The sequence below is a fragment of the Enoplosus armatus genome, chromosome 10 (genome assembly GCF_043641665.1).
Source record: "Enoplosus armatus isolate fEnoArm2 chromosome 10, fEnoArm2.hap1, whole genome shotgun sequence".
Lineage (NCBI taxonomy): Eukaryota > Metazoa > Chordata > Actinopteri > Centrarchiformes > Enoplosidae > Enoplosus > Enoplosus armatus.
The window spans coordinates 15742874-15756647 of record NC_092189.1 but is presented as its reverse complement, the minus strand read 5'-3'; the positions used below and the strand labels follow the sequence as shown (position 1 = coordinate 15756647).

The 13774-nt window shown below is 39.8% G+C and overlaps 1 protein-coding gene across 3 annotated transcripts; it reads left to right on the top strand.

The window, feature by feature from the left end:
• Window positions 1-739: 739 nt before the first annotated feature.
• On the top strand, window positions 740-13767 carry sytl4 (synaptotagmin-like 4). 3 transcript variants are annotated; one of them, XM_070913109.1, is made up of 18 exons: window positions 740-834; window positions 936-998; window positions 2464-2628; window positions 4011-4226; window positions 5285-5394; window positions 5592-5703; window positions 5788-5955; window positions 7135-7246; window positions 7336-7426; window positions 7535-7629; window positions 8321-8413; window positions 8899-9077; window positions 9439-9541; window positions 10062-10223; window positions 11657-11762; window positions 11847-11955; window positions 12034-12242; window positions 12868-13767. In XM_070913109.1, the coding sequence occupies exons 3-18, from the start codon at window positions 2510-2512 to the stop codon at window positions 13014-13016; spliced, it is 2133 nt and encodes a 710-aa protein (XP_070769210.1). In that variant the 5' UTR covers window positions 740-834; window positions 936-998; window positions 2464-2509; the 3' UTR covers window positions 13017-13767. The 3 variants fall into 3 exon arrangements, with proteins under 3 accessions (XP_070769210.1, XP_070769209.1, XP_070769208.1); XM_070913108.1 differs by having other exon boundaries at window positions 7135-7204; window positions 11657-11955; XM_070913107.1 differs by having other exon boundaries at window positions 11657-11955.
• Window positions 13768-13774: the final 7 nt, after the last annotated feature.

Here is a 13774-nt window from a genome sequence, read left to right as displayed (position 1 = left end):
GGGAATATCTTCTGGATGAATGGTGTTTATCCTTCCAGTAGAAATCAATGCCAAGGAGCACTGACGCTGATCTGGCAGCATGTGGTGGATCAACACGTTACTAATACAATTGATGTGTTTGTTTTTTTCCCTTTTTTTCCCCACCCATCAGTATCTGCTGTGGAGGTAGCAGGGGGTGTCTTTGCACTATTTGCCAAAACTCAATAGACACTTTTTGTGAGAAATACCTCATATTGACTCGTAGAAATGTGTTATAAATGGAAACTAGAAACGCCATGGTGAGACTTACAGGCAGTTTTTATAGGCCGAGTGATCATTTGCTTTACTATATGTTGCTCCACCACCACTTTGCAAACGCCCTGGTAATAAATAATGGCCTAGTGTATAATAAGGAACTATATAGACATGTCATCTGTAGTGCCTTTTTTCTAAATAGCAGTAAATGAATAAATGTCTCACTGTATATAATTATTTAATGCATTTCTCACGTTTACTGGCAAGAAAAAAGTAAAAACCCTGCACTTCCCGTTGTTCCAAAGTTTGAAAGGCTTTTATTGCTTTCAAAAGAAACTGTCACTGTTGTTGTGGATGAAAAGGGAACAGAGCTAATTACTGGACTGTTTCAATGGATCGGCCCTTCTGTGGTAAATAGAGCAGGAAATGCACCTGTCATGGAAAATGTGGAGAGGCGCTCCTGCCTGTCAGCTGCAAACTTTCCTATCTTCCGGTACTCGGGACTCTTCCAACTAAGTGCACAAAGTCAACAGTTTTGCAGACGGGAGGAAATGAGAAGAAGCGGGGAAGGCAGGGGTATGGTCACAGCCGACAAGGAAAGTGAGTAAACCAGTTTATAGGTACACGACTATTTAATTATTTAAAAAAGCGCTGTTCGGTCGCCTGCTACTTTTGACCGTTTCTGTTGTGTTTTCTGTCAGGAATATCTCGCTGTTGCCCGGAGTGACGCAGTGTAGCGGGGTGAAGTCGACTTTTAACAACAGGTGTGTGTCGTTTTCTTAAATGATCTGTGTTTCGTATTGTTTGTTCTCGCTGTAAAATATGTGAATCGTTTTTACGGTCGGGTGAAGGCAAACAGTTGTCTAAAGACATCATGGAGTGGATATGGAGTAACGTCAACGTTAGCATTAATTAAAAATTTTAGTTGGTAACGTAACTTACGTGAACGTTCGACCGTTGAAGTCGCAGCCGTTAGCAGCTCATCTGTAATTCTTGAAATCTGAATTTTTATCAGTTTTTATACAGTTCATCGCAGATTTGGTGATCTTGGAGTTTCATGGTTGTCAAATTTATTCTGTTAATGTCATTTGCCGTTTACAAAAGCCTACATGTCTGACCTATGCTACAACGCATTTTCGGCTCAATTAGTTTTTTTTTAACGAATTCCCTTTTTTAAAATCCTCTGTTTAGTGTTTGTAAAAGGTTTTTCCAGTTCCTGCAGTATCTCTCTGTCATCTGGCACAGGCGCATGCGCTATTTCCTTGAAGGTTTTAAGCTTTACCTAGACAAGTTGCCTTGCAGGTATTATTAAACTCTTGCAACAGATAGTTGGCCCCAGGCATTCAAACAATGAGGAAAAAAGGTCTCAGGTTGTGCATGCAGGTTAGACTTGCAGCGTTCCCACCGATTAGCTCCTGAACAAGCACACTTTCCCCTCTTTCCACTTTAATTTCCATTGAGGCAAGTGAAATGGAGCATAAAGTTTCAGATGGGAACATGACAGATGACAAGCTTGATGTTGGGCTTAAATAAATGGTTAAACTAGATGCCGAACTCCACCCGGTTCTCTGTATCCTTAGAGGGTGGGAACCCTACGTGACAGCCAAGTTCATGTTGTTTTGCCTGCCCCATTTAAAACAACCTTTCACCCGGGCAGAGGCCTTCTCTAGGATTTCTAAATCCTCTTGCATCCTGGTTCCTATGAGTCATTTGTCATTTTGGGAATGCTTGGTTTGGCCAAAAGCTTGTTTTTGAGCTGTAGACTAATTCCTGTCCTCTCATGAAATGGAAAACATGTCAAAGGGTCAGTCTCTGTTGGCTTTGTGGTTATCTAGATTCCCATGGGTGATCATGTTTGACTGATGAACATAAGATTTTACTACAAAATGATCCATCTCAAAGTTGCTGTACTGAGGCTTCACTGCATCGTCTATTAGTCATTTGATTGGACCACACAGCTATTTCTGCCTGCCTGTATCTTCATTACCACAGGGCATCAGACCACTAAGTTCCTCTTTTTACTGCAGAGCTCTGCTTATGTTGTTGTATGTTACATGAGATCATAGAAAACATGCTCAGCAGTAGTAAAGTCAAGAGGCTTTTTTGAAGTTTAAACTGTTTTTAAAATACAGGTTTTGTCTGCTTTTAATCAAATGTTTCTGCAGTAACAGAGTTGATTACACTTTCAGTCAGTCCCTGATGTTCTGTTCTCTCTTCTCAATGCAACAGCGACTGAGCTGAGCCAGTTAACCTGCGCTGAGGGTTCTTGGTTACAATGCCCGAGGCTGCTGACACGATCAACCTGGGCTTCCTGTCCGACTCCGAGCAGGAGCTGATCCTGGAGGTGCTGCGACGGGACGAGGAGCTGAGGCAGGCTGAGGAGCTGCGTGTGCGGTGAGAAGAAAGCACTTCCTGTTAATTGTGCTAAATGGTTAACTTATTTTAGTTTTCCCCACTTATCATTGATAAAGGTAGCAAAAGATCTATGGTGTTGCTAATCCATTCAATTCAAGGTATTACTAATTAAAACTAAAATATAATTTTATTTTTGTTAAGTGTTCATGTAGGTATTTAGTATCTATTACAGTACGTCTTGTGTGTTTAGCACTCTTGTTGCTGGTAGAACTGCTTATTGAATATGTGTCGATAGAATCAAATATTCAAAAAACTGTCAAGTAACAAAAGTTGGCATCAGAAGTTTGGTCAGATTTTTACTTTTATAATGAATGAATGATGTTGTTTATTTACATCATAAAGTCCTTGTACACTTGCTTGTATTAAGACATTACACACTGCGCTGAGAGGTTTGGCATATTTTACTAAATGGGGGGGGACAACTAAAAGGTAGTGAAAAAAGTATAGTTTTGATATCAGTGGTGATAGCCAGGTATCTATTGGCACCAGCCCTTTCTTTATATACAGATTTTTGTGTTGCAGCATGCACTGTTTTGATTTAGGGCAGGGAGATAATTTAATATTACAGTTTATCGAAGGACTTGGTTCGTGATGATGTGATCGTTTTCTTTTTTCATCTGACAAAATGAGTTTTGCTTTACGTTTGTGATGAAGTTTTGTGTGATGTAATGCAAAGCAGTTAATTGCATTGAATGTCAATTTCATTATTTCGTGTGATTTTTTTTTTTGTTTGTTTGTTTAAAAATTTGCCAAATTGTGATGTATATTAAGGCTGCAACTAATGATCAATTTCAACAGTCAAAGATACAAAATCCAATCCAACACATTTATTATCAAAGAAGATGATGAAAAGCAGCACTATTCATATTTGGAACTAGAACAGAAGCTGGAACTAGTGAATTTTTGGCATTTCTTCTGACTTCCGAAATTCTTTTAATTGATTAATCAACTGATAGTTTCAGTTATAAAACATACATATAAAAAACATTATTATTATAATATTGACCTCAACCATATCAATTAGCATCAGTCTTTGATTTGGATGCATCATACATCCTAAAATCTGTCTGATAATACTTGCACATTATTTCATAAGTAAGATGTACGATGTACTTCTGTGCCTTTCCTGTTGTTATTGTCTTAGACGACTGGCCACTGCTTTCTCCAGCTACTGTACATGTAAAACCCAAAAATGAGTGAAGTTTATGAAATTTAACTCGGTGTCGTCAAGAGTGATACAGGGAAATGTAGAAATGAGGTCATCACTTGCTGGGGAATTCATGTACACCAAAAGGTTACGGTGTTTAAAATAACATAGAGACCAGACAGGCAGTTTTTAAAGTTGTTTTTGTTTTCCTCAGGAAGTTGAAGACAGATTTGCTGGATGTGAAGAGGAAAGGGGCCAAACGTGGCAGTGGAAGATACAGCCAGCGTAGTTGTGGCAGATGTCTGGAGCCTCTGAGTCGACTGACTGTTTTCTCCAGCCAGTGTAAGATGTGCAATCACCACGTGTGCCGTAACTGCCGAACAGCCCTCCCCGAAGGATCCTGGCTGTGCAGTGTGTGTGCCAAAGAGTCGTAAGAGACTGTTTCATTTATACTCTCCTTTAACTTTCCATAATCTTTGTATTTACAAATATTGTGTCTGGATCAAAACAATTTTAGATTTAGATATTTTTCAGATTGACAACAAATCCCATGAAAAGCCCCAAGCCCATTCATACCTAATGAAGGTGTAAAAGTAATAAATATATACTTTCATTTTGAAAAGGCTAAGTAATTTACAAAACAGCTGGGCTCTGAAGTGGTAAGCAACGGCTACTCAAACAGGAGTAAATAGTGCATCTATTTAAGACTATTCAGCGGTAGATTGATGCACATTTGGTGCTGTGATTAACATGTTCAGTGTATGAGGGATTGAGTGAAAATAAACGACAGTGTGTGATATCATGGCAATAAAGAGACATGACACCCAGCGCAGCCGAGTGGCTCATTAATGTGTTTAAAAGTTTTGATGACAATGGAGCTCTACGACACAGAGGAATAAACTATATCAGGTTTCGGATACACAGACAATACTTGTAGTATTTTGTTTGTTTTGATCTGTTCATGGGATTTGTTGACAATAAAAAAAACATATAATCCTCATCCTTTAAAGTAAACGGTCATTTAAAAAAATTATTTACAGTGAAGTCACTAATAAGTAGTATTCTGTGCTTAAATTTATAATCTTGAAATTTTTACTATTTTAGATACATTTTCCTTTACATGAAAGAAAATATGAAATTTGCAAACTGTTGGTCATCAAATATATAAAATGTGCCAAATGAGAGATCATTATTGGTCTCACAGACTGTTTATGTGGCCAATGAGGAGGTCCAGTATCATTAGTATGTAAAGAGACTTGTATCAAAAGTCCAATATATCCCACATCTACCTGTCAATACATTTAACGTCCCTCACAATTACCAACTGTAGCATGTGCTGCTGACTGTAATAGATGTCTTTTATTTTAAATAATCATAACAGCAGCATAAAATATTAAAGTGCTCACAGCACATGGCTTACCATTGACCTTTTTCAAATTGTCTTTTAACTGATGATTGAGTTGAAATTTTATTTATATTGGATTCCAGGGATCTAAAGAAAAGGACAGGTGACTGGTTCTACGATCAAAGGGTCAACCGTTTCTCTACAACGCCTGGACATGACTTAGTGAGAGTTTCCCTGAAAAAGAGGCCTCAGTGTGAGTACAGGAAGAGGAAGTAGGTATCAACTGTTCAATCAGGAATGTAAACAGCCCGCAGCCTGGGCCGATGAAATACTCACAATCACAGAAATGTTGTTCAGAAGTAGGAGAGAAATATTCAAAACTGCAGTAACATGATAACATTTTGTTTAACTGGCATGGAAGCGTGATTTAACTTTTGTTGTGTGTTACAGTGAAGAAGCGTGAGACAACAGGAGAAATTCTGTTGAGAAGTACTGAAATAAACCCAGACCCTCCCACTCCTGTGCCTCGGGCCAGGCAGAGAGATCAGACAGATAACAAAGGGTGCGCAATCGTTCTTCACATCAGTTTTAGAAATGTACCTAGAAGAGGATCTCAACCTTTTTGTCGTATATTTTCTTTTGACAGCCATTCAAGCGAGAATACAGGATCACTTGCTTCAAGGGAATCATTTGAATCAAAGGAGGAAGTTTGGTCAAAGCTAACACGCAGCGACACAGAGTCTGCAGAAAACGCCAGTATAATTAGCAGTAAAACTGAGACGGAGTCTGGCCGTGTGACCCCTGAACAACCAAGGTAAACTCACTCTGTAGTTATTCTAAAAGGTGCAAACACTACCTGCTAACTTCAAAGCAACATTTGAGGCAGGAAGTGTAGGGTTAGACCCTCCTGCCCCACAGCTGGTCAGGGTACTGGACTAGTCTAGTGTGAGGCTGAGACAGCCAGACCAGGGTTAGATCATTTTTAAAGGAGAATGTTGATCAACTAAATTGTAAGTTGTTTTAAAATTCCTTAAATGTCCCATATAATGCTCATTGCAGCTCTATATTTGTATTCTGGGATTCTACTAGAGTAGCTTTGCCAGATCACAGTTCACCCTCCGTCTGAAACAAGCCGTTTTAGACAAACTGAACAACCTCCAAAAACTTGACGAGTAGTCCTGAGCAGAGCGGTCGAATAACTCAGACAGACTGAGGGGCTTGATGAGCGTCCCTGTACTTGGTGGGCGTGCTGTGCCTGGACCAGATGAACTGCTGGAGGCGTGGCTGAGTGCAGTGACTGTATAGTTGTGACATCACAACCATACAGAAGTCCTGACAGCTCGTTTAAAGGCACAGTTAATGAATGCGGGCTGTGTGCATTTCTCCGTGGACTGAATGTTTTGTTTTTTTAGTATTTCTATATCACTTAGACCTGCTTTATAATAAAAAAAGACATGGAAATCTCACTTTCTACAGTAAGCGACCTTTAAACAACCAGATAGATAAGTAGTCACAATGCTTTATTAAAAAATACATTTGGATTAGTTGGCCTGCAAAAGTGTTATAGCGGAGACGTAATTTAAAAATCAAAAATGTTATTTACAGTTAAAACATTGCAGTATATGTAGATTTCAATAAAACTTAACCTGAGGGGGGAGAAGTGTTTTCTTGTGCCTGTGACCTTATACTTTGTGATTGCATAGTTAAAGATCGAGTTTGGTTGTAACACTGTTGTCTTTTTGCATGCTGAGTAAGGTGATCTGCCTGAACGTCCGTGCATGAATGAATAACTTTATTAAAGTGCATGAAAGAGTCCTGGTCATGATATTTGTGGTTAAAGTAAAGCCTAGCATGCAAAACTTGCTGAGATGTCTCAGTTGCCAGTATCAGGCTAATGTCAATGATATTTGTATATTTTATTATTGTTATTTTATATGTATTTGAATGTAAAAAGTTGTAGCTGTGATTGATAATGATTTGTATCATCACACAGGAGAGACGAGCCCTCAGTTCTGTCCAGCCCAGCAGGATCCAGAGTTTCCAGAACGGCCGTCCCAGTCAAAGTAGATATTGTTAGCGTTAGCACCGACACAGAAGCTAACACTGTAAGGTGCTTTCAAGTGACATGGTCATGTTTCTGTCTCAAGCCATTTTATCTTCTTTTTTCTGACTGTGACTCCATGCTTCTCTCCAGGCCCCAGAAGTTAAACCGGTCAGTTCGAGCCCAGATTTTGATGTTGATAGACTTTTCAAGAAGAGTGTCAAACGAGACCCGAGGCCTCCTGGTTAGCATCTTTATGTTACCATGTGCAATGCTGTTGTTTTTCTTCCAGAATCAAATGAAAACATTATGTGTTTCGCAGCTTAATTGCTGGTCTGCATGTTTATAACAGAGTATGTATCTACGCTGGACCTGCGTGATGAACCTGACGCATCAGAGGCCTCAATGGGCAAAAGGAGTCATTCTGTACCCGGCCTAGACATACAGGTACGTAGTTTGCTTTAAAAAAATCTAACTTTTGATTCTCTTATATACTATTTTGTCATGAATATGTTCTGTTCAACTGAAGCCTGGAAGTGCACTGCCATATTCAGCAGGCAAAACATTCGCCCCCGTGAGGGCACCACAATGTGAAAACGTCAGTATAGGGACACAAAACTGGATGTTGAGCAGACCTGAAGTTGCATGAATAAGCAAAAGTGCTGGTTGCAAGGCATGAACCTTTTTCAGCTTCTGAAGGGGGTCATGACTATGACAGAAAAAGTTTGAGAACCACTGCTCTAAATGAAACATGTTCAGTAGCTACATTTAATTCTGTTTAATTCTGGTCTGCTGAGGCTATATTTGAGTTATTTTGTCTTTTTCTGTGGTGGATTATTTCCTGCGTGATCGCAGCCAAATGCAGGAGCTCAAAAGAAGGCCATCCCCTGATTTTAGCAGCTAACATTAAAACCTGCTATGTATAGTTGATTTTTCTTTTTAACTTGACTATTGAGGTTCAAGGCCTGTCCTCAATGACCTTTTTAAGACTGTTGGTGTTTCAGGTCAATCTATGACACAAAGAGAAACCAGACTTCTTTTGTTTTATTTTTTAATGACACAAATCTTATTATGGCCGGCAACAAAAACCCTGTGTGTCTATGATCAGCCCTCTAAATGTTTCTTTTTATTGCCACAGGAAGATGGAGAGGAGGAGGAAGATATTGACAGCTTGGTTAGTTTTCATAAAAGGACAATGGCTTCGAGCTCCTCCAGCCTGCGTAGCTCAAAGGTAAAGTATTGACATTTCTCTCAGCTCGCATTAGTCCTCTAAAGGCTCTTTGAACAGCAACTCATTATGTCTCTCAGAACAGAACTGATGTTGGATAATCTAAACGAGCATCTATAACCTCAGGATATCCTCCAGCAAGATAGGAAGTGTGAAATTGATGTGTAAAGGATAGCAAAATGTTTCTATAGTTACCAAAGCCTCAGGGGAACGCAAAGCTGAGGCCAACATGACTTTCATGCTGTCACTCTGGATTTAGATATTGACAGAATTATCCTGAACTCTGCTAATGTGTTTGTTTGTCCCTGACTCACTTTCTGTTTACCCTTCAGCATTTATTATGTATGATTGCACTGTGATCTGCAGCATTAAGCCTTTTTAGAGCACGTCTGTCCAGATATTATCTAAATGTCAATATTTGGTATTAATGAAACACAGGAATTGTTAATGATTATTTATTCAGGTCAGGTACATGTCTGTTTCTCCAGAGCACACTGGGCAGCCTGATGAGTATTTACAGTGAAGCAGGAGACTTTGACAGCGTGGACGTGAGCGGAGACATTGTCTTCTCCATGAACTACGACGAACACACCCAGAGCCTCCAGGTCTTCATCAAGGAGTGCCAAGGGCTGGCCTGCGGCGACGTCTCACGGCAGCTTTCCAACCCGTAAATGTTATTTTTCGAAGTGTAGCTGTAATGTGAAGCTCCACTGGGTAGAACAGATCATTTGACGCACAGTTTGCTCAAACTTTGGCCCTCACATTGAGCAGCAGTGCTGATTGTGACACATTTTTCTACTGCAGACACACACCCCTCAGTGATGTTTACACAGCTTTGATCAGTGTAGATAAGAGGTTTCTGTGTTTACAAAGTCTCACATCCCAGAGCTGATTACTTGAACTCCACAGGAAACTGTATGTCAACAGATATTTTTCATAGCATTTAGTCAGGAAATACAGCAAAAGACCAGTATCCAATGTACAAGGGAGAAACACTGTTTGACATATTTTCTGTTTTTGTGTTTCAGTTATGTCAAATGTTATCTACTCCCTGACAAATCTCGCCAGAGCAAAAGGAAGACCAGCATCAAGAGAAACACAGCCAACCCCGTCTACAAAGAAACACTGAAGGTGATGGTTTATAACTGGCACCCTTCTTACTGTAACTGTTGACTTTATCCTGTTGATTCAATGACACTCCCTGATTAGTGACCTTGCGCCGTGCCTGCTGCAAATAATGACCACACCTACAGAGACCTTAAGATTGATATTGACATTGCAGATTAGAATAGCTGTCGTCAAATATTGATTTTGGTCGGTCCTGGCTTCCAATGTCGAGTCAGCTCAAATACGGTGACTAAAAAAATGGTGAAGGGGAAATTAGCCGCGCGAATCAATTTGTAACACATGATTGCTCTTTGAGTTTGGATCTGCTCTTTAAAAGTTTGGAAGGAGGTAATTATTTAGATTTCAGATGCATCTTCCAATAAAATCTGAATCAATTTTCTGCTTTAATCTACGTTCCATGATTTATTTAAACCTCCCTCAGCACCAGAGCATTAAAATTATATAAGACTTCTCCACCACTGTGTCAGTATTGAGATAGGCCTTTGATCCATCCTGTCTTCTCTTCCTCATCTTCCTCTACCAGTACTCCATCAGCCGCTCTCAGCTGTGCACCCGCTCCATGTTGATATCAGTCTGGCATCATGGTCGCCTGAGCCGCAACACCTTCTTGGGAGAGGTTGAAATCCCTCTGGACTGCCGAGACCTCGACACCTTGCACGAGGACCGTTTGGCTCTCATGGCGAAGGTAGATCAGAGACTCTGGATTTGTCTTTACCGTATGATGATGAACTTTGTGTTAAAGGTGCTCTGTGGAGTTTTCTGGTAAACAAACAAATGTATACATTCAGTGTTTCTCACCAAAACTCATTATGTGAATCCTCGAGGTCAACAAACATGATGAATGCATTTCCTTCCTCATAAAACACTTGCCAAGCTAATTTAAGTTTTTAAGTTTTAAACCTGCGTTGTTTACGTCAGTCGTCTTTTTCTCTGCTTTTGTGCGTCCTTGTTAAAAACTCCACAGAACACCTTTTTTAATGAGGATGTATATCTTTGTTTTTTTGTCTGTTTGTCCATTACATGTGTAACAGTGTCGACAAAATAATGTACACACTTCAAGGAAAAGGACTTAAAGACATTTGAAGCCTGCGTTCTTTACAAATACGTTTACTAGCTAGCACTCTTCTTCCCTGTCTTGCTGGCACATTTCTGTATTTGGTAGTGCATTACCACCACCTGTGGATCAGCACAATAGTGTGAAACCATTGGCAGGAGAGAACCAGGTCACCCATGTACATGTGCAAACTTGTGCCTTTGCACGAGATCAAAAAAAAGGTGACCCACATGTAAAATATTGCTCCATAGTGCTACTCAGAAAACAAAAGTCTGGAAATCAACACTTTGTAAGTCAGTTTTCAAATTAACAAAAGTGCTCCAAAAAGGCCAAATAATTTGTGTCCATCAACGAGGAGGAACAGCAGTCATCAGCTTAAACTATCCAACAGAGGTGTTATTGATTGACAAATATTGACAAGCTGTCATGTAAGCCAACAAACTGCAATGTTAGTTTTTTGTACATGTGTTTTTGTCTGCCATATTTGACAAAACTGATGAAATTTTCTCACCACTGCACTTCAGCATGTTTTTAAAGGAGTGAGTGGCACAAAGTTCAAAGCAAATCAAAACAAGGTGAAGCTTATTGATTGGCTGCAGGTAGTAGAGCCTGACCAGTATAGATCCTGGTCCTCACAGATATATTGCTATCAATATATCTGTTGGCAGATGTGCAAAAGGAAATTGCAGAACACAAAAGTACCATGAATACCAAGTGAGTTTCCATGACATTTTGACGAGCTGAAAACTCTTAACTGTTTAAAACAGATTCAGGTTGAATTGTTATTCGGGGAATATCCAGCCGCTGCACACTTCTTTGTAATAACTCTAATAACCAAACTCAAAGGAACCCTTGGTACATATGGTTGTCTATGTTTATTAGTTGGTATATTGTTTATGGGATTTTTTTCCACACTCAAATATCAACATCTGTATCAGCCTCAGCCATCCGGTATTAATCAGGTTTCAGTGTAGAAGCCTGCACGTTAGTGGGGATGACATGTTTGCTGTATTGTTGTTTGGGTTTCTTGTGTGTTCTAAATATAATGTACTTTTCTTACACAGGCAGCCTCTTCTCTGCCGGCTTCAGCTTTTGCTCAGTACAAAGGAGAGTTGGTGATCTGCTTGAAGTATATCACACCTAAAAAGCCAACAGCTGAGAAAGTTAAAGGTAAGACGATGAAAAGAAGAGCTCTAGCTGCGTTTGATACACATTACCTTAATTGTCTAAGTGTGTCCGTCTTCTTCTCCTCAGGCAAAAAGGCGGTGAGTGAGGAAGGAGGAGAGCTGCATGTCCTAATTAAAGAGGCAAAGAATTTGATGGCAATGAAACCAGGAGGCACCTCGGATAGCTTTGTTAAAGGGTTAGTGATAAACTGTTGACTCTGTTTTCATGCAAGCATTTCTCTTTTTAAACAAACTCTGCGTTTGTGGTTCTGCAGGTACTTGTTCCCAAGTAAGTCAAAGACCACAAAGAGGAAGACTGCAGTTGTGAAGAAGAACCTGAACCCCCACTATGACCACACATTTGTGTATAGGGAGCTGGCTCTGGAGCAGCTGAAGGGAATGTGTCTGGAGCTGACTGTGTGGGACAGAGAGGCCTTGTTGAGCAATGAATTCCTGGGAGGAGTCCGCCTCAGCTCTGGAAAAGGTAACAGACACAATTCAGATTGATAGATTGCCTTAGTTGGTTTACTGTGAGTATCGTGTTGTAAATGGACTAGTACACCTTTTTAGAAAAGGTGGTCTGTAGGGGTCAGTTGTTTTTGCTTTATCTCAGGGAGTTGGGTTTAATGAATGTCTTTGTTTCACTTAGGTTAGTTGGTATTTTTGAGGAGGTATATTCTCTTTTGTTTGATGTGTTGACCTTGGTTCACCCTGAGTTATACTGCTTCAGCTTATTGTCACCATTGCACCTTTTTATAGCAGTAATTATTTCACTTTAAACGCAATTCAGTGTTTAGATCTTGGTTGGCAGCCTTTTAACTTCTTATGTTGCGCTCTTACCGCTTGACATGGGCATAACACTGGAGTTTAATTCATCTTCATAAAAAGAAAATATCTACCCTTTTCTAGTTTTAATAGTTTTATTGTCAAAGCTTAATTGCCTTTGTGAGAAAGACACACTTCATTTTAAATTACTGCAGAAGCACCTACAAGGCTTCCATGTGCTTTCCCCTGTGTGGAAATTAAGTGAGTGAAAGGAATTTGCCATCATTAATAGGAACAGACTCTGCACTCATTTTGCATTCACTGTGTAATCTTTACCCCTGCAGGCACGGTAAAAATAGGAAAAGAGGAAGTGGAAATGGACTCAGTTGGAGAGGAGATCAGTCTGTGGCACAAGATGATGCAGTACCCCGACTCGTGGGCAGAGGGCACTCTTCCACTGCGTTCCACTATGGAGAAGGATAAGGCCAAATGAGGACAGCACAGGCCTGGACCCCTAGAAAAAAAATTCAGAGACTGAAATGGGGAGACACTGCAGGGTCTGAGACAAATATGAGATTGTGGATTAATAAGCTTATCGGACCAGAAGCTTGTCTACTGGAGTGAACCAACACACAGCTGATTGGCACACAGTTCATTAGCCTGCTGAACACTTAACATCTGCTCACACCTGCCTCCCTGTATGGAGTTCATCTTTATCACCTCCCCCCCCCCCGACTGCAGACTGGTGTAACTGGTGAAAATGTGCCAAAGCATGACAACACTACACTCTGGATTTATTTTAAGAGCACTGCCACAGTCATTTTATGTTTTTAAAATTCAGAAATTCATGCTGTATATAGTATTGCAATTCAAAATCCTGCACAGCACAGAAACATTGTCACCATGTGTCACCCTTTTCTTTATAATTGTGTACAGAATTACACTGATACCTGGGAAAACCATTCATTATAAACTGATATTATACAAAATGTTCTGGTGTTGCATCCAACAAATTGTGCTTAGCTTAATATATAGCATTTCATTTTACATTGATACTATTATGTAAAAATATATTTATATAAGTTGCATAAAAAGCCTTATTTGAACTTATTAAATTTGTCTCTTTGCAGATATAAATGTAGATTTTAAACTCTTAACTCCTCATCGGAGTGTGATCAGAGTCGCGTTCACCTCAAGGTTGCCTTGAATATTCTGTTCCCCCAATAAAAATTAACCAAACCAAAGACATGC